The sequence below is a fragment of the Coturnix japonica genome, chromosome 2 (assembly GCF_054131305.1).
Source record: "Coturnix japonica strain WE chromosome 2, WE-NBRP24, whole genome shotgun sequence".
Classification (NCBI taxonomy): Eukaryota; Metazoa; Chordata; class Aves; order Galliformes; family Phasianidae; genus Coturnix; species Coturnix japonica.
The window spans coordinates 117,975,814-117,996,298 of NC_140664.1; the positions used below are offsets into that span (position 1 = coordinate 117,975,814).

Sequence of the window (20,485 nt, forward strand, 5' to 3'; positions counted from 1 at the left end):
AGTTAATGCCTATTCCAAAGTGAACGTAAATACATCAGAACCCCTTTTCTTTTGGCCACAAAAGAAGCAAATGTTAAAATTTCCCTGGGATTCATGTTATGTCTTCTATATGAAGCAAGAAAAGAACTGATGAAAAAAAAGAAATCATGAGTGGTCATGTAAAAAGCCATATATTTTGCAAAACAAAAATAGTATCTAGGCCAGTGCTAGTGTCAAAAAGTCAGACTAGCACTCTGTTCTCCCTTCTCAGGTATTTGGGTAACCTGCATTTTTATCAGTTAGTGAAATTCAAGCATCTCCCAGACCTGTGCATATGCAACAAAGAGTACCAGCCATCAGCCTTACCTTCTCACCCTTGCCTCCTGGAACACCTGCAACACCTCTCTCTCCTGGGATTCCACCAGGCCCAGCGGGACCAGGAGCACCAGCAGGACCGGCGTTACCAGGTTCACCCTAGCAGCAACAGGTTAGTGTGAAATATGGAACGATATTGCAATATGGAGCAAAATTCCGTCATTACTTATAAGCCCATATTCTGCTGGCTTGTAAATATACTGAGTAATAGTATTTGGCCTCCAGCTATTGCACATTTATAATTTTTCAGCTAGTGAATATGCTGGACATGAACTCTCTCTCTGATTCTGTGGTCCCATATCCCAAACTAAACCTTCATGGAAAGGCTACACATGAAGATCTTGAAAACTGAGCCCACACTTATTTTGGCAGAAGACCCTGCTGATGTTTTTGGGAAAATATTGCTTACTAGACAAAAGAATTTCTTTCCCCAGGTGGGTATACACAGGCTAGTATGAATTTTAGCCAAAATCTCAAAGTAACAGTATTCCCAGCTAACAAGAAGTATATACAAGTTTATTCTAAACTGAAGCTCCCCTCCCATTCTCAACTGTGATAAAAAACAACAACAAAATATCCATATTAATGTGGACTAGCTGTTACAGAGATTTACTACTTGAAGAAAGGGCCCAGTATCTATGATGCGTGTAGGTCACCTGTTAGCAGCAACCACTTACACTGAGTAAAGAAGGTTTCTGACTGCCCTCATCAGCAATTCAACAGTGAGGCAGTAGTAGATGGAGAAGACATACCTTGTTACCATCAGGGCCTGGTGGGCCAGATGGACCACGGCTTCCAATAGGGCCAGCAGGACCAACAGCACCACTTTCACCAGGAAGACCACGCTCACCCTGTGAGAGACAGTCTGATTTGACTAATTGTTCTATAGATTAGAGATTTCAAAGCACCAACTGGTAGCAGTGACACTATGAGGCATATTTAGCTGAACAAACCAGTATTAATATTAGAATTATGCTCATTAAATTGGTGGGAAAAACTGGCTTTAGCTTTTGTATCAACCTGAGGTCAGACAACGAAGGGCCACAGAAAATGGCACATAATTGTTTTTACAGTGGCAAATGCCACCGGGAAATAAAGGTGACAACTAAAACCTACTAAGGTGACCTGAACATTGTAACAGGTATAAGGATACATTTCAAAGAAGATATTAACTGGAGCTGTGGAAATAGCCAGAAATTGGGCCCAAATTCACAGTAGATTGTAGAATGTATGGGAGTTAGAGTAAGAACTATACTGTGATCAAATAACTGACTCAAGAGAAGATTCAGAAAGCAAATAAATAACTGAGCGTTTTATATACTGAAATGTGAGAGCTGACTACTTATTGCTCTGTGTGGGCTCCCTACAACCCTTTATTCACCGTTCAGGAGTGAAGAAAGCTGAGGGCAGTACCTGCTAATGACTATTCCAGGCTCTAGATTTAGCCTACCTCTTGTTCACAACACCACCACGTGGGAGGCAGAAGTTGGCCAGGAACAGTGGTATAACTGAACTGATGAGGCTCATAACTCTACCCTATTCTCATATACACCAAGCCACAGCACATCATTGTAAGATCAGTTTTTTGTTACCCAAATTCCTACTGAGAATAATACGTTTACCATAAACTTATTAGACTATCTCATCATGACATCGTTACTTGGGTAATATCTTATTTCTTATGCAGTAGTTGCCATTGTTAGTAAACTTCTGAACTGTATAATCAGATATATCTTGACAAGCAGAAAGAACATAAAAAATGCTGCTTCCAGGTAGTCTGCTGCAATACATGGTATTCTGTCCTTGAGAAAAGACATTTGTCTTGAGAAACTTGTAGGTGCATATAGTTCATACTAATTCAAATACTTCATTAAGACAAGTCTCTATTAGATTTCAGATGAATCACTCACCCTTGGGCCAGCAGGACCAGGGACACCAAATTCACCATGGAGACCCTAGAAGAGAAGAGATGGATTGAAAAGTTTATTTCAAGAGCAAACTCATGAGCTCACATTGAACTTCTGAACTTTGTTTCTTAGCACTAAATAGAAACATTTATCAAATTTCAGCAGCATATTGAAAATCTTCATACTAAACTCGGTTTTTTAGATACATAAATTGTTTTCACATAACTGCACAAAACCTCAAAGCACACAGGCTAAGAGATGCACTTCTCATGTGAAGAGAAATTAGCTATTAAATTTCAAGCTCTTTGGTCAGACACATGCAGTGTAAACTGCTTCACACTGAGACATGGAATGATGAACTACCAACTAAAATGGCTGATATGATGCACAGGATGCTCAACTTGCAGACTCTATCACATGCTACCTGTGCAGAACTTGGTGCCTGAATTATCACCGTGTCATCTCTGTTGTATGCTATTGTAAACCCACTGAACTTCAGCAGATGAGCAAAGGCAACTGGAGAAATGCTGGTTAGACTGAACCTCGCCCATTTCAGAGGCAATCTGGAATATGCTGTTCTTCATGTGCTCTCTTGTCTTTTATGGGGGAAGTTTTATAGTTGCTTATGGTCTCAAATGTTCATAAAGGAACTTTTTAAAAAGGATGTATGCGCCAAGCGCCAAAGGACCTTCTCCATTTGTGGCTGGGCTTAACAAAAGGGATTATTAAAACTCTGCATATAACACAGATCACTTTGTAATGGCAAATGGATTCAATGGACTCTTGCTTCACCACAATTGTTAACAAAAGGCTTATGCAATACATGCCTCTGCTTGAGCAGTACTGTATCTGCTACTCACCCTTTCTCCTGGTTTACCAGCTTCACCAGCTGGACCGGAGGGACCTGGCAGACCCTAAGAGTAAAGAAACAAGGATGCAAACAAAATTAGGGCAGAAGAACTTTATGCTTTGTAAACCATAGGTAAATTAGGGCAGAGCACATAGCTTCTTACCTGGAAGCCTGGAGGGCCAGCAGGACCTGTTTCACCCTTTGCGCCTTGGTTGCCCTGGATAGAAGAAAATGAATTAGAAAATGAGAAGTCACAATGATGAAAAATAAACTGCAAATTGGATTTGTGTGGAGGCTGTTACTTACAGTGACACCAGGAGGACCTTGAGCACCGTTGTTTCCCTCAGGACCAGGAGCACCCTAAATATATTCAAGAAGAAAGCTGTTGTCAGAGCTTTTATTTATGAGTAGTATCTGTCTAAGGCACTTCTGTGACAAAACCAAAAGGTCTCTATCTGCTTGTTTTGAACTCACACTGCTACATTTAAGTTGAAACCCCACGTTTCTTCAACTTAACCCATTTGCTTGTAACAGCTTCACTATCAAAAGGTAATATACAGGCTTACAAAACTGAATTGCAATAGGTAATTTTAGCTTATTGCAGTGCCTTTATCCTTACAAAAAATCCTTTGGAATTACAGATACATAAATCTGGCAAAGAGATGGCTTTTTTTTTTTTCCCCAGAACAGATCAATTATTTGATTCCTTAGTTGAGATTTACAAAATCTTCCATTTATCTGTAGGAAAGTACTGAAAATTTACAGGGTAAGACAGAAACTATACACTTTCCACAAAAAAATTGCAAAGGAATTGCTACTTGTTCCTTTTAATAGGAAGATAACACCCCATAATTAATTACCTAATCAATATCTATCACGAGTAATTTTCATTTACATTAATATTAATCTTCAAGTAACAGTCTCCACTAGCATGAAGCGATGTGAATGCATTCCAAAGTACTTTCCTGTTTCATCACCTCTTTGTGCTTGCACAAGACAACACTGTCTTACACAAAAGGCTTTGAAAATCTACATTTTTCATTCTAGAGGTTGATAAAGAAGACATATCCACGTACCCGTGGGCCAGCAAGACCAACATTGCCTTTTTCACCAGGTTTGCCAGGTTCACCCTGAAGGTGAAAGAGGAAAAAAAAAACAACACATAAAAGTTAATTAAGACTTACAAGTTGAGGACCTACAACTTAGTCTGGAAATAGAAACTTTTCCTACTGTACTTACAGTGGGACCTTTTGGTCCAGGGAATCCAATGTTACCAGGTTCACCTCTATTACCAGCTGGACCGATCGGCCCAACCCTACCATCTGCTCCAGGGAAACCCTAGAAAAAGAAAACATCTATGAAATGACTGGTGGAGAAAAGTGTATTCACAGAAAATAAGTGTCATTTAACTTTTAAACACTGATTGTAGATCACATGCAACTGCATTCCTCCCTTTTTCTCCTTTTTATAGAGCTCTGTATTTCTTCTTCCCCTTCCAGAACAAAGGCCCCATCTAAAACCCACAGAAATGAATGGAAAATCTTTTTACAGATCTGAGTAATTCAGTAGTGGAGTCTCACTGGTTTTAAGTAGCTGTGTTAAAGCTCAGAGTTCAGATCTTTACTTCTTAAATCTTTGCTGATGCTTTGTATGCACTGGGGAAACAATTAAAACCAGAGTACTTACAACAGGACCTTCTTTGCCAGCAGGACCTGGGCTTCCAGGTTGACCTGGGAGACCCTGAGAAAGGAAAGGTTTCATGTTTTTATAAAGCAATCAAATCAGCCAACATTTAATCCACACTTGGTTGTTTTTGTTTTTAAACAAATAATGCATGTGCATGCATGCACACAAATAGACACAAACAGGACTCCATGTTCTATCAAATTTACATCTCATCTAAACCAAAGTTAACGATTAGGTGATATGTGCTTCCACGCAGCTGAAAATGACTGAGGTTAATGTCTGTCTTGCCTAGATAAACTCATTTAGGCTCGACTTTAGCAGAAAGTTTGCAGACACTTATTAGGTCACAAATGCAATGAAAACTCTCTCACTTCATGAAGGTGGGTTGGAAGGGAAGAGAGATTTAAAGGACAAAAGTCCTTGAATGTATGTAATCCAGGTGGATCCAAAACCACTGAAGTGGATAGTTGTTTTCAGTGAAATCATTAACAAAACAAAATTGAAATAGTTGAGATCAGTCATCTCATATTACATATATATATCACATATATATACACCTCAACTGTGATCTTAACACTCTCATTCTGTAAACAGTAACAAGCAGAACAAGTCAGTGGAGTATCCAGTACAAGGGGATGCTGCTCTGTGACCAAGGCAGTTAGATACTACCACATATTAAAGAAATGGATTTCAATAAACATTTTGATGGTACTTTATCATTTCCTCCTGGGTGTTTCTTCAGTGGACTAAAAGAAATAGTCTAATTGTGGCTTGAATAGACTTCCTGCAATGGGCTTTCTGAATTATTTTATCTACAAATGTAAGTAGTTTTCTTTGTGCACAGTTCAAACTTACTCTTGGACCCATAAGACCAGGCTCACCAGGACGGCCAGCATCACCATTAGGACCCTTAGCACCAACAGGACCACTAGCACCACGGTTACCAGCAGGTCCCTAACAACAGAAGGAAGAAATAAAATCAGGAAGAGGTAGCAAAAAGCATCACACATTTCTATGTAAAAGAAGATGGTTTAGAAATAATGACTCAGAGACAAGTCTTACCATGACACCAGCTCTGCCATCAGCTCCAGGGAGACCACGAGATCCAGGTACACCCTGAAAGTGAACACAAGTTAAATTTATAAAGGGAAAGAAAAATCTGTTCCTGTGAGGTGGAGGGTGCCAGCTAAATTTCAGCTGTTCAAGTAGGTCTGCTAAATATGACATAAGTGCAGCTCTAGGCACACACAGCTCAGTGCAAATGCATATAGGGAAAGAAATCCCTCTCATTTCCTTTCTATTTCTCTAAATTCTAACCTGCCTCTATAAGAGCATTTTTAGTGTTTAGCATAATCTAACAGTGGGTCTGGCCAACAGCTGGGATCACACAGCCTGGCAGGTGTTTCAGCTTCTCATCTCTACGATGTTACCAGCTTCTCTTGGACACTGTACAACCTGTGCAAGGTGCAATACTGAATTCTTACTTCTACCATAAAAAACTGATGAAAGCATTGCCTTTTTTTCCCAGCCTATTCCACTGAATTCCTACACCTGCACCAAGTTACACACCTCCTGAAAGCCAATGTTATTTCCTCACCCTGTGATAAGCGTACTACAGATACCCTTGAAGAAACTGAATTTAAACCTCTCCTAAACATTACATGTGAGCCGACTCTCTCTTTCAAGCACTTATATCTCATCATGAAGCCTTATAGCAAAATCAATGCTAGTTTTCTAAATATTAATCAACAGATAACACAAAGCAACCTATAATTAATTCAGGGATAAGATAATAAAGGACATTAACACAAAGCAAAAATAGGGTTGGTCCCAACAAATCAAAAGGCTCAGAACAGCAAAATGACCTTTATCTAGTAGCATTAGCACAAATTCAGTCATTTATAATGAATTAATTTCCCTTTGTGAATACAGCTTTATTTCTTCTTCCCTTTTTGCTTTTACTTCTGGAACATGAAAAGAAAACTTACTCTTAGACCAGCAGGGCCAGGGGGACCAGCAGAGCCAGGTTCACCATTGCTGCCTCTCTTGCCTTCCTCACCATGTGGACCAGGAGGGCCAGGGGGGCCAGCAGCACCCTATTTCAGCCAAGAGGGAAAGAATAAATCAGAGCTGAGCTACAGGTACTATGAGACTCTATTCATTGAAACAACACTCACAAATTGCCATACTTACAGGCTCACCCTTGTTACCGCTTTCTCCCTTGGCACCAGCAGGGCCTGGTTCACCCTAGAGTCCAACATAAAAAGAGATCCTAGAATTAAGCACCATTCTAAAAATCTTTCTTTTACCTGTACAACATTTTCACTAATCAAAAACATCTCTAATCATCCAGTGTCATGCCTGACTCTATTTTGATATTGTTAGTTAATGTAACTGTACTTTAGGCTTAACGGGCATGAAAATAAACATGTTGAAGGTGTTTAGAAATTATAGTAATTGAACTAAGAAACACTGTGGGTTGGTTCCTCTACCAAGGATACCCCTGGAGGGTCTGGTCTGATTGTAAGACTCCTGTCATGTCTCTTGATATCTTCAGGAGGGTCAGAGCTTAACAGTTCTTGCAGCCAAAGGGAGCACAGAGTGAACTTCTGTCTCAGTGAGAGACAGAAACAAGCTACAATGCTTAATTGTACTGAAGCAACAGAAACATCTGCGTTAAATGTAGAAACATATATGGAAGAAATATTTTACAATGATGGATGCTGTATCCAGTTTTCAAATGAAGACATGCAGTAAACACAGTCACTTACAGCAAGTCCCCTAGCACCACTTGGACCAGCAGGGCCAGGAGGACCAGGAATACCACGGGGGCCAGGCAGACCAGGAGCACCAGCAACACCAGGAAGACCCTGTTTAACGCAGAGGAAATCTACTGTAAGTTCATTATCTTTTCTGATGCATTAACTGAAATGTGGTGTTGTTTGGTTTTTGTTTGTTTTTTCTTAAAGCAAATAAGTGTGCACATGGCTATACTTACAGCTGCACCTTTAGCCCCAGGAAGACCATTAGCACCAGGGTTGCCCTATTGAGGCAGAAGAAAATTACACTGGTTAATTCAAAGTCTCACATGTCTCCATCTGACTATAGATAAAGACTGGCAAGATACTCACAGGAGGGCCAACAGGACCACTGGAACCAGGAAGTCCAATCTCTCCTCTTGGACCAGCAGGACCAGTAGGGCCAACATTACCAGCAGGTCCGATTTCACCCTGTTTGAGAAAAGGATGAAGCTCTGTATCAGTATCCAGAGTATTAGGGCGATTGCAGAGTAATTTCATTAGCCTGACATTGTAAGACAATCCAATATAGGTTCCTGTTTCAGAGTCCAGGGAAACAAGAGGCTGAGAGCCGTTATTGGAATTTAAAGGCACTGAAGCTGGTAAACATAGGTAGATCCCATCAAAGCTGATGGACAACACGGAACAACAGATGGTCAGCATATCTGCATTGTTACAGAAAGTGAACCTACAAAATTAGAGTTAAGATTCCAGTCTTCTCTACAGCTATGAGTCTCTTGCAGTGGCATGAGATGTCTCAATGTGTAGGAGACCTCACTGACAGCTATCTTGTACATAAGGTGTTGTTTGCATGGATGCAAAGTGTGCCTGGTCAGAGAACTGCAGTCTAGTGCTCACAGTGGTATAAATGATGGGGAAAAAGATTCTTGATACCAATCTCAGAAACTTGCACTCACCAAATCTATTATAAAACTGAATAATGCACAAGAAGAAAATGGCATTGCCCAAAAGCTGGAAAGTTTAAATGTAGTTTCACCATCATATTTAATTACTCCATCAGCTTCAAGAACTCAGGTTGGAAGGAGCCTGATACACAACTAAAGCTTCTTTACCCTCTTCTACTTATGTCAAGTGATGTAAACTGCTACTTTGTTTATTTGTCATTATCTACATCACCTTTCAAAGGTGTTTACAACCACAACATGTAGGATGTGGTGAAAAATTAGGTTACACCTGTCTAGAATCAATCATTGGAATCAGCTTCCTCCTGACTCAATGATAGATACAGCTTGCAGACATGACTTGTTGGCTATGCTGGCATCCTGATCTTTTCTATATGTGTGACAGATGAAGGTCTATATTCAAAATACAAGACAATACAGTCACTTCTGGAATAGATCATGCCCTGAATCCAAAAGCAGGTTGTTTCTTCCAGTTATATAATATGGTTTTAAATAACATGTGAACTCTTCAACATGTGTGTGTATCAGCTGTGGAGTAACTATTATCAACATTCACATACAAACCCCTCCAAATACTGTAGGAATTCTTCCTCATTCTGACCTGCAGCTGATAAGATGGTACTGCCACTTCAGGTGATTTTTGCTGCCTACCAAAACTAGTCACCACATTTTGTATTCACTGTCAAATGTAGCTGCAGAAGCAGGTATTCATACCTTAGCACCAGGAGCACCTGGGAAGCCTGGAGGACCAGCAGCACCAATGGGACCCTATGAAAAGAAAGGGAAGCATTTGAGTGAAGGCTTTCAGTGATGACAAGAATTTTGCTGAAATAAACAAATTACAAAAAAAAAAAAAAAAAAGCACATTTCCTTAGACATTTCTGCACACTGAAATATTATTTGCCATTTGCAACTCCTGACAGGTTTGGCTCATTACTAACGTCAATGAGGAAAAACACAGTGTATATGAAAAAACATAAATTAAGCAATGAAGCCAAACACCTGAGGAAGAATAAACAGAGGATAGGCAGAGACAGGTATCTGCAAGATAAGACGCCTTGCTGTACTGTCCCAAGACAAACGAGAGGGAGTGTTGCACCCTGCAACTGCAGGTCTTAGAGTGGCCATTTCTAACACATTTACAGTATAGGGATGACTGTGTGCACTTTCACACCAGTAATTGTTCTGATCTATCACAAGAGCCCATTGTAGTGTTTTTCTTTCTTCACATAAGAGAACTGGGAAGATCTCTGCATCTCTTTACAAGCCAGCACTTGATCCAACTTATACTGAAGTAATTAAGAATGTCCAAGGATCCCAGAAAATAGATCAAGCTTAATGGCTAATGAAGATAGAAGCTACTTATAAAATATGAATGAATTAGAAATCTTGATTCATACCCAGGAAAAACAGTTTGAGGCAGTCAGTATGTGTTTAAACTTCTTTTATGGCAAAGACAACAGCTTTTCAGCTTGCCAAAGCCTTCTACTGAATCTACTGTATGTAGTGATTGCATTGATTTATGATTATGAGTGGACAAGCTTCCTAGACTCCAGTACTCAGACACCAAAAGAGATGTGTTAATGGATCAGAGCCTGTTAGTCTTTAATGCATAGTAATGCAAAGGGATAGTTTTTCTTTGATTTCTAATGAAACAAAACTCATTCATAGCTACTGGGGATTGATACCTGCTTTTGTGAACTAATACCTATTGTAAGTAGATCCAAGGGAATAAAATAGGTCAGCCTACAAAGTAAAGAGGAATTGGCTTCTGGCATTCAATAACTGGGCACGTGATGCTCTCTCTGGTTTTGCAGAAGCAAGGATAAAGATTAAATGCTCTGTAAAATACCCGCGAAAATATAAATGTTCAGAATTTTCATTGTGGTGACTCTTTTTTTTCATTTCAAATTCCATGGGGAAAAGGAGAATTACAATATTTTTGTTCTTGCTTAAAAAGAAAAAAAAAATGCTTTACAGAATGCTTGCAACATAACCTAAGCATGTGCAAAATAACTTTACTGGTATGGACACCAAAACCCAATGCAAGTTTCTGTTGCTGTCCAGTCAGGGTAATACCTGTGTAGCCAGCAGCATCAGAATATTTTCCCTAGGGTACTTCATATACTTTCAACATAACTAAAGCAGTTTGATTCTTCTACATACTATAACATCAGATCTGGGCTAAGGTATCTATGTGACTTCATTTTAAATGCTCAGTCACATACATTTTAAAATGCCTTGCGTGGGAGGACTGAAGTGAAATTCATACCTCTGCTAACAGTTCTATTCTGCTGAAGGATGGCAGATCATTGCTGCGATGAGGAGCATTAGAATCAACTTTTGGTAACGTTGACAGAATCACGTATGGCTACATCACCAATGTACATTTGAAGGCAGGAAGGAAAAGCTATTCTGGTCTATTTCTGAGTTTATTTGTTTATTTATTCATTTTGACAGGTTTGAAACTATACGTTTGTACACACTTTTGTGCCACTGAAATAAATGAGATTTAGTAAAGTCAGTGGTGTGCTATGGCAACACCATCCTTTAAAAAGGGCAAATCTGTACTGCAGGTGCAAACTTGTGTCGTAGAGTGAATATAATACTTTTTGGATATGTCTGATACTAGTCATTTCCAACATAAGCATAAAATCTACCTGCTAAAAGGTATAATCTTTGATTTTGGGATGAGAAAGATTCTGTTAGACTGGTGCAAATAAGGATTTTGTTCACCAGCTTTTTTACTATGAATTCATCAGTGTAAATCAGATAATATTTTGTCCCATAGATACAGATGTGTTAAGTCCCAAGGATCACAGCACTGCAAAGGACTTACAGTTTTTAATGCTTTTTGTGGCAATCTATTAAGCAACAAAAACCTGTGTTTAAAATACCCACACAATCAACTTCTTTGAGGCCTGAAAAGTCCGCTATCAATGGAAAGATGGGCATAAGGCCTAATGGAGGTAAGCTGTTAAAGATCAAGACTGGAACTTACTGCAGGTCCAGTGGGGCCAGCGCTGCCATCACTCCCACGAGCACCCTGTAAGCAGAGAGCATAGTGAGTAAGACAGGAAAGAGTCAAGGATCAGAGAAAGCCACAGTAAGTGGCTGATCATTAGTACCAATAGACAGATGGGAAGCCACTTACAGCTGGTCCAGGGGCACCTACTCTTCCTCTTTCACCAGGGAGACCGCGAGCACCCTGAAAGAAAAATTAACCCATTTAGATCTGACTACTGAGCAAAGATATACAGATTTTTTTCACTTGCTAAGTCTCTATGTGAAGTAAATTGTATCCAAGCAATTCTGTTCCAAATATTCATATATTATTACACTAGATCATCTAGCCAGCTGGACTGTCACTGATGAAAATAATTGGCCAAATGCTGGCTGATCCATACCTATCAGATTTTCCACAGCAGCACTAAATACTTACAGGTTGTCCTGGGGTACCATTTTCACCAGGGGCACCAGGTTCTCCCTATGAAAGAAAAAAATTCACATGCTTAAGTTACTCAAAGGATTCCTTGGACTGACAGAATGAAGACAGTTAAGAGGAGATATTCAGTCTGCTGTAGCACTCGCTCCACTACATAGAATAACAGCAAATGGGCTCCTAATGGTGCAGAGGCTGTGACTGTCCCATTATATACAGGAGCAAAGCCAGCCGAAACCCTCCTAAAAAAGAAGGCTTGGAGCAAATTGGTTCACTTGCCAGTCTCAGCTGTCTTTACTCCTTTTCTTCATTCTGTTATATTTGCACTGTAGCACACACCAAAGAGATAGGGCAAGAGAACTGTCAACTACCAGTTCTGATCAAACTGCAACATTTTTTTAGCTTTTGCCTTAGGTTAAGGTGACAAAATTCGCTGATCTGTGCTGTCAAATGACTAAAAATAAGACAGAAATATCTGAGTAAAATTCTTATGACCTATAATATTGATCTGAGTGACAACCACTAAAACATGACTTTTCTCCCTTAATATTAGCAGTTCTCAGTAAACTCACAGTTTATCTAGACTGGCTTATAGTGACAAAGTTAGTTCCAGAGCATCGGTATCCTGAGCATATTTGAATGCACCAAGCCTTAAATGCTGCAAACTGTAGAAGTTTTTTTGCCTTAATCACAATTAAATCACATCATACTTGTGTTTTCAGTCAAATTAGCATTCCTAATAACTGCTCTTTCACTTAATTATTTACTTCATTTGCTTCTAGCCTCCAAAGATTGGACGGAGTGCTTGGTATCTTTACTACCGGACTTCTGGAGCTTAACAAGTTGCAGTGATATTGGAAAACACCATGGTACAGTTCATAACTATAACCAAGTAGTGCTACGCTCTCATAAAAAAGCAATAATGAGGGTTAGAATTTGACCCTTACATTGTTACATTAGAAGTTTTTGAATGCAGACCTACTGTGAATGAATCACTAGCATTAAAATTTACTACAACCCCAAAAAGCGGTAGTGATTTTTAAGACTAATATAAGTAGGTACTGGAGTGGGAGTGATTAAGAAATTGAGAGAAAGAGCTTGCTAATTGTTTCTGGACCATGTTTAAGAAAAGCTTTCTTAAGCACAGTGTTCTAATATGCACTAAGCTGAGGAAGACAAAAAGGAAGAAGTCTGGAGATAAGTAGCCTTAATTCAGAAGAGCACTGCATTTGTCCAAAGTTCCAGCAGAAAGCCTTACACTGAAGCATGTCTCACACAGTAGAGTTTCCTAGACATTCTCATTTTAATGTGCTTCAGAGAAAACCCCTAAACTCCAACTACATTCCATAGAAAGGCAGAGAAAGTCAATTATTAGGAACCCAGTTCAGCTGCTCTAACCCATTAACAGTTATTACTTGACTGAGGACTCAAGAAAGAGGCCCTAATATGATTTCTCATCTTGAGTCGCATCTATTTGTCTTACATGGATCTGCTGACTTCCAGATTACTGCAGCTGGGCAGTATTCAGTGACGACATTGAAGATCAATTGGAGAAGATTTCATACATATTTCCTTAGAAAGAGCTACAAATGCATCCTGTGCTTTCAGATTTCATTTTTACCTTGGTGCCAGGAGTACCAGGTTGTCCCTTTTGACCATCCAGACCATTGTGTCCCTATATTGAGTAGAAAACAAAATGTTAAGTTTGTACTTCCTCACTAAGTGCTACACACAAAGTATGCATTCTCTTCTGACACATAATATCCAAAATTTCAAATATATTAATGCATTTAGAATATATACTTTAAATTTTCAGGGTGTTTCAGTACCTTGAAGTGCTGTTGGTTAACTATTCAAGGAAGAAGTTCGCATATACTCACCCTAATTCCCTTAAAGCCAGGCAGACCAGGAGTTCCAGGGAAACCACGAGCACCCTAAAAACATACAGAGCATGAATGATTGTCTTTCATATTATATACAGTTAAAAAAATAAAGAAAAAACATAAGTCTTTCATCAACATTAGTGAACAGATTGGGGTCCCAGTCACTCAAGTGATGAACACAGTCCAATCCCAAACCTCCCAGGATCAGACTTGTTCCAGGTCTAACAATAATCAACTTGATTTCCCAGTTCTGAATCCCAGAAATTTCATTAATTAGCCTGTGACATCGCAGCTACGTTAGTATACTATTTTACCTCTGTTACTAGTAAAGAGGGCAGAGGTTAGAGGGGTCAGGGAACAAAACAAAAGCATAACTATATACAGTGTCCTTGAAGGTAAGAAATTAAATAGAAACACTGAGATTAATCCGTGTAAAGAATATTAATGGATTGTTCATTGAGAGCAATTAAGAAATACCATTATGGATTTAATTGATAGGAGTACTATTTCATGTAATAGACAGTAGATCACTACTTACCTGAGGACCAGCAACACCCCTCTCACCAGGTCTTCCAGGTTTGCCAGGGTGACCCTAAAAAATGTAGTAAAAATGCACTAAGAGGGAAAGTTCATTTCATATAAGAATAACACATAGCATTGAATTACAGACCTAAAAGAGATGAAAACTTTAATGACTTACATCTTCACCAGCCTTTCCTGGAGGACCAGGGGGACCACGAGGACCTTGGGGACCCTGTTAAAAACAGACTGAGTATTATGTCAAGCAAGGTGAGTTTCTTCCCTGGTTTCTGACTTTAGTATAGGCATAGCAGGAGACTGAACCAACTCAAGGTCTTTAGACACTTTGTGAGTTTCAGATCTGAAGAAGTGAATATGAATGTTCATCTCCGTTTCTGTAACAGGACTATCCAATTCAAACATCCAAGAGCAAGCAAATGGATGGGAGTAGCAGGCCCAAGCATTACAAGCTTATCTTTGCATTTTATTTCTAACGCTAATAGTGTCTACATGTGAAATCTGTACTTACTGTTTGACCAGGTTCACCAGGCTCACCAGGAACACCTTGAAATCCGGGAGGACCCTAGACAAGAAGGGAGATTTTGTTAGTGTTTGAACAAGCTATTTTGTGATTCAATGGGTATGAAAAAATCCTTCTACTGATTAATATTGACTGTACTTACAGGAGGTCCAGATGCTCCAGGTGGGCCTCTAGGTCCCATTAAACCCTAGGGAAAACAGATAAATAATTTAAAAAAAACCAAAACAACACACAATCAAACATGACTACATAAACTCATCTACAATACCTGCTCCTGACATTCCTAAAGTTCTGGTTAAAATGGTAATTTTCAGTGTGCAATGTTCAAATCAAATTTGAGGAAGTTAAGAGAGTTGCATGAATTTGCAAAGGCAGCCCAAAAACAAATAGATTTGATGGCCAGTGAAACCCGTGAGATGATTAAGAATGTGCCATTATGGCTGAGAACCCTGTGATCAGGCATCTTAATCTATTGTAGCTCATCAACAAGTGCTTTCACACACTGCCTCCTTAGGAATGAGCTTCCAGATCTTAAAGGTCACAATGACCTATTATGAAAGGCTGTATTTTGGGGCCTGTCATAACTTTCAAGAAAATATACTGAAAAAAAGGATAATTAAAAAGGTATAGAGGGGAAAAAAAATGGAAAAGAAATGTGCATAAATGACAGTGTTACTAGAAACTGGGAGGCTCAGACCTTTTGGAAAGTGAATGCAGTAAAATGCTATGTATATTAACATATACTAATTCTAGTCAAGAAGCTAATTCAGATTTGTTTCTGAGCAATTTGAATCATTTATACTGCATAAGCCCATTGAATCCCTTCACAAGCTACATTCCATAATTGGTTTCCTTTCTTTTCTGCTTTCCCAGTCTCTCACACTTTCCTGTCACTTGAAAAAATCCTCATAGGAGGTAGAATTTACTACTTTTTCTGTTGGTGAACCCTCACTGAGTAAAAAATTAGAGCTTAGAGTTGTTACACCCCAAATAAGTAGTCATCTATTTTACTGTCAGACATCAAAGGCCAAGCTTGATTAAAAATTATCTTACATTCCCATAGTTATTATCTAAATGAATGTCAACATATTTTCAACAATTAATTATAATATTTTGGGGAACAGTAGTAAATACTTGACTCAGAACAATCCTGGGCAGCTTTTATCATGCTATTCACCCACCCATCAGGCTCTCTCTATGTTATTGAGATAGGTGAACTTATCTTGTAGCTTTGCTATCTACATGCACTGAAAAATGCTTGTTAACATCAACAAGGGTTAGAAATTTGTGTAAGGAGGAAGTAGACTTTTTAGATGTCAACATCATATACAGTGATTGGCAAAGATTCCTCCTCAGAATATCCTTGCAGTAGCAAGTCATAGAACCATAGACTCATAGATTCTAGATAGCAAGTGCTAACTTTCAATTGCTCAGAATCATAGAATCATCATAGAACCATAGAATGGTCTGGGTTGAAAAGAAGCTCAATCAGATCATCCATTTTCAACCCCCCAGCTATGTGCAGGGTCACCAACCACCAGACCAGGCTGCCCAGAGCCACATCCAGCCTGGCCTTGAATGCCTCCAGGGATGGGGCATCCACAACCTCCTTGGGCAACATGTTCTAGTGCGTCACCACCCTCTGTGTGGAAAATCTTCCTCCTAATATCCAACCTAAACCTCCTCGTCTCTGTCTCCCTGCCTCTGGGAGAAAAAATGGTCACCGAATGGATATGAGATATTGAGTTACTTTCTAGATAAATGTCTCCTGTAGTCAGTATCTCTACAATTAACCTAATTCCTAAAACAGCCTTCTTCTGTCACAGCACAGGTACACTGAATCACAGTAGATGTGCTATCTGACATCAGATTATGATATCCACTGATTCATAAAAGTGAGATGAGACCAAGTAGTGCCATATTCAAGTTGAGGACACAGGCCTAAGGCTGTTATCATGCACTTCATGTTGTGCTCTATCTAGGGATAAGTTTACAACCTGACTCTACATACATGATCAAAATCATAGAATCACAAGGTTGGAAAGGACCTATAAGATCAGCTAGTCCAACCGTCCTCCCTTTACCATACCTACAGAAAACCCATAAACCATATCTCCTAGCTCCCTATCCAGGCGCTTGGAGTTAGCACAACTGGAATAGACTTAAACATGTGTTTATGGAAGTTACCAAGTGTTAAAACATATACTTGCCATAGGTCCAGGGCCAAAGTCAGCCGCTTTAGATGGATCATATTGAGCAGCAAAGTTCTGTAGATGACAAAAATTTGAAATAAAAGTTACTACAATTCTTACGTTAGAAAGCACTGATAACCCACATTTGACACGTATCCACTATCTCATTTGCTAGACAATATATTGAAGCAACATACTTCAACCTCAGTAAACATGACCCTATTACATAAAAACTACTGTTTCTATACTGTTTCTAGGAAGACTTGATTTCAGTAGGAAGGCCCTTTCATATACTGGCCTCAACTATCTACCAAGTAGTGACACACAGGCCCTGAAATAGATTGAGCTGAAAACAAAGTACATAGGCTCAATGCCCATTAAAAATTGAAAATATCCTTGAATCTCATAAATAATTCTGTGTAATTTCCAATGACAAAAGTTATGCGTATTTTTTTCCCACATTATTTAAGTAAAGTTTATAGCCCACTCTGACAGACTGTTAGATGAAGTGGGCCCATCAGCTTCAACGAGATCTGTAGACCATGCAGGCTTAGAAACACTGCACTGGATTTTTCTTTAATCTTTTAATCAGTGAAAGCCTTATAGACAAATACACATCTAGCCTTCTTCACTAAAATTGAAAAAAGTCATGCAACATGATTTAAAACCTTTTCTTGCTTATTTTAATATGCTAATAAAACAAAACAAGAAAAACTAATAAAAACAGTTGGGGTCAGCTAATACAAAAATAACTTTTAGCTATTCACACTGATGGTGAGTGTATTCTTCCATGCAGGAGGATTTATAACACTCAAAAAGAACCACTGTCTTCACGCTCTCTGCCCAATGTCAAGCAAAGAGTTAAAGACAGCACTCTTCAGAGCATACATGATGGACACCTTGGCAGAAGACATAAGTATATCTGTCCACTTCATGTTCTTCAGTATTAATACAGATAGAGACAAAATATTCTAAAGGAAGACAGGTGCTGACTTCTAAGTATGGACTTTTAGTATTAAGGGTATTTTTCTCCAGGTTATTCCAGTACAGTTGTTTTCACTTAAACACAACAGCCCATCCAATTTAGCAGCACATGCTTCACTGAGATGACTCATAACTCATAACACATTATGGTGGCACAAATCTAATGCTGATGAACAAGGTTGATTTGCTCCTATGCATAAGACTCTGTCGAATATAGAATTTAGAAGTTGCTGAGGAAGATACGGATCCTAAGGAGAATCCCACTGGAACTCAGACCACTAACCTAATGCCAATCACACAAGATTGCTTCCTTTAGTCTCCAGTTCAATGTCAGTGTTCCCCACTAAATATGTATTTAGTCTTTAGTTGTCACAAAGCAAAGATTATCAGTTTCAGTAATAAAAAGTTTGGATGTCTTACTCCGCCAAGACCTGGAGGACCAGGGGGCCCTGGAGGACCTGCTGGACCATCTTCACCATCCCTGCCTGGTGGACCTGGTGGACCCTAGAGAGAAAACAAGGATTGTAAAGTGAACATTATAAGTAGTTCATGAAGCCTCAGCAGTGGTAAGACAATCAGGGACCTACAGCACATACTATAGCACTGCTATATGCACAATCTCAATGTATGACTAACGTCAGAAAATAAGCACAGCCTGAGTTTATACTGCCTTGCCACTCCTCATTTCAGATATACACAGTAGTACCATTTTTGCAGATTTATATGGGTAATATTGGATCTGTGCTACTAACCTCCAGACTGAGAGGCAACGAAAGCCTGGACCCATGAAGACCAGGTTACCCACGTGGACCCACAAAGCCTGTCAGACACTGGTAGCGAGAGCTAAAAAAATTCCCTGACAAACTGAGTGTTGGCAGGTCAGCCCTAAAAAGATCCAGAACAAGTCAAATGCCAGTTCGGATTATTTGCTGCTAAGACTGCAAATCCAGTCAGAACAGAACACTGCTTCTGATAATACCACTCTGCCATAACCACTCCTACAACTTGAAATGACATGTATTTGGTCCAGCATATTTCCCTTTACACTGTATTACCCTCAGCACACAAAGCCAGTCACGATTCACTATCACAGTATTTAAGATGACTTGATCTAGATAAAAATCCATATCTAAAATGTCAGATTTCAAAAGGAGCAGAATTAGGCTTACTGTCTTCAGAACAAAGTATGCATCTCATCGCATTAAACAGATTTAATCAGTGGTAGTCCAAAGCAAATATCCAGCTGACCATATAGATACATTCTACCCAGTACTTGTTACTGTGTTTGTCAGCATGCTAAGACCTAAGAAACTTTAAATAGCATCCTATCAGTAACAGGCATTTTCATTTTCAGAAGATGATACCAAAAAGTACATGACTGCACATTACTCAGATATGGACATGAATTTCAGAACCCAACTTCACAACAAGTAGCACTGATGCAGAAGCAAATTAGAAAAGCAGGTATCGGCAATATGAACGGACATCACAATCAGGGTATCCAAACACTTTCATCTATGGCTACATCTACAGAAACTGTTAACAGTATAATACCTGCATCCATTAATAGCTATCAACAGGAGAGCTTCTCCAAGCTACCTTTGGGATACAGGTATTGAATGTTCCTCAAAGAATGATCTTTAGCTACTTGGGTTTTACGCAAAGAGCTACTCTTTATACTATCCTGTTCAAAGACTGCATCTGTACGTGACAACTTTCTCTTCTGCACTTTCATGCACTATCTCTACCATGTGCAGTTGGAAAAAAAGTGTTTCAAAGCACCACTTGAACTGCTAGGCTGCTCTCAGAAATGAATCACATCTGATCAGGTACAATAACCATAGTAAAGTTGGTGAGGTATTGCCAGGATTAGCAATGATACCTAGATAATTTGATTTCTTTTTAATGAAATCGTTCTTGCAAGCTTCTACAAGTACATTAAACTCATGAATAGCTCAACTTAACTTATTCCTACTGATCTACCAACAACTGTTCAAAGATCACAAATAAATGAATGTCAGTCTACTTCCTTACCCTTTCTCCCTGTGGCCCTTTGTCTCCTCTAGGGCCCTGTTGGAAGAAAATAGAACTTAATCAGTTACCATGGAAATTTTCCAGGACCATACAAGGAAAGAGATACACGAAGAATCATCGGTGTACATGAAAACAGAGAAAGAAGACTGAACAGACAGATCCTACACTTATTTTCCACAGTATATCTTTGACTTCAATATGCTACTAGAAACAAATCATCACTGTATCAGTTAAAGCATCGTTGCACAGAAGCACTGGCACTGTTTGTTTTATTCTCTACTGAATAACTGTCTGCTATCTAACAACAGAGACTTTTCAAAATAAATTGGTTGTCAACTCAGTCTTTTGGATCTGTGTGGATACTGCTGTACT

General features: G+C 39.2%; 1 protein-coding gene across 1 annotated transcript in view; it reads right to left on the minus strand.

Moving 5' to 3' along the window:
- Positions 1–20,485, minus strand: part of COL1A2 (collagen type I alpha 2 chain) — a 34,970-nt gene that overhangs the window by 11,495 nt on the left and 2,990 nt on the right. Inside the window, exons 4-32 of the mRNA XM_015853543.2 lie at positions 20,114–20,149; positions 18,500–18,583; positions 17,114–17,170; positions 15,046–15,090; positions 14,892–14,945; positions 14,544–14,597; positions 14,382–14,435; positions 13,841–13,894; positions 13,582–13,635; positions 11,961–12,005; positions 11,673–11,726; positions 11,520–11,564; positions 9,233–9,286; positions 7,929–8,027; positions 7,796–7,840; positions 7,569–7,667; positions 6,991–7,044; positions 6,786–6,893; positions 5,860–5,913; positions 5,653–5,751; positions 4,798–4,851; positions 4,351–4,449; positions 4,188–4,241; positions 3,418–3,471; positions 3,275–3,328; positions 3,122–3,175; positions 2,265–2,309; positions 1,107–1,205; positions 346–453 (exon numbers count right to left, since the gene is read on the minus strand). Coding sequence (XP_015709029.2) covers positions 346–453; positions 1,107–1,205; positions 2,265–2,309; positions 3,122–3,175; positions 3,275–3,328; positions 3,418–3,471; positions 4,188–4,241; positions 4,351–4,449; positions 4,798–4,851; positions 5,653–5,751; positions 5,860–5,913; positions 6,786–6,893; positions 6,991–7,044; positions 7,569–7,667; positions 7,796–7,840; positions 7,929–8,027; positions 9,233–9,286; positions 11,520–11,564; positions 11,673–11,726; positions 11,961–12,005; positions 13,582–13,635; positions 13,841–13,894; positions 14,382–14,435; positions 14,544–14,597; positions 14,892–14,945; positions 15,046–15,090; positions 17,114–17,170; positions 18,500–18,583; positions 20,114–20,149 — 1,869 coding nt within the window. The remainder of the gene's footprint in view (positions 1–345; positions 454–1,106; positions 1,206–2,264; positions 2,310–3,121; positions 3,176–3,274; positions 3,329–3,417; positions 3,472–4,187; positions 4,242–4,350; positions 4,450–4,797; positions 4,852–5,652; positions 5,752–5,859; positions 5,914–6,785; positions 6,894–6,990; positions 7,045–7,568; positions 7,668–7,795; positions 7,841–7,928; positions 8,028–9,232; positions 9,287–11,519; positions 11,565–11,672; positions 11,727–11,960; positions 12,006–13,581; positions 13,636–13,840; positions 13,895–14,381; positions 14,436–14,543; positions 14,598–14,891; positions 14,946–15,045; positions 15,091–17,113; positions 17,171–18,499; positions 18,584–20,113; positions 20,150–20,485) is intronic.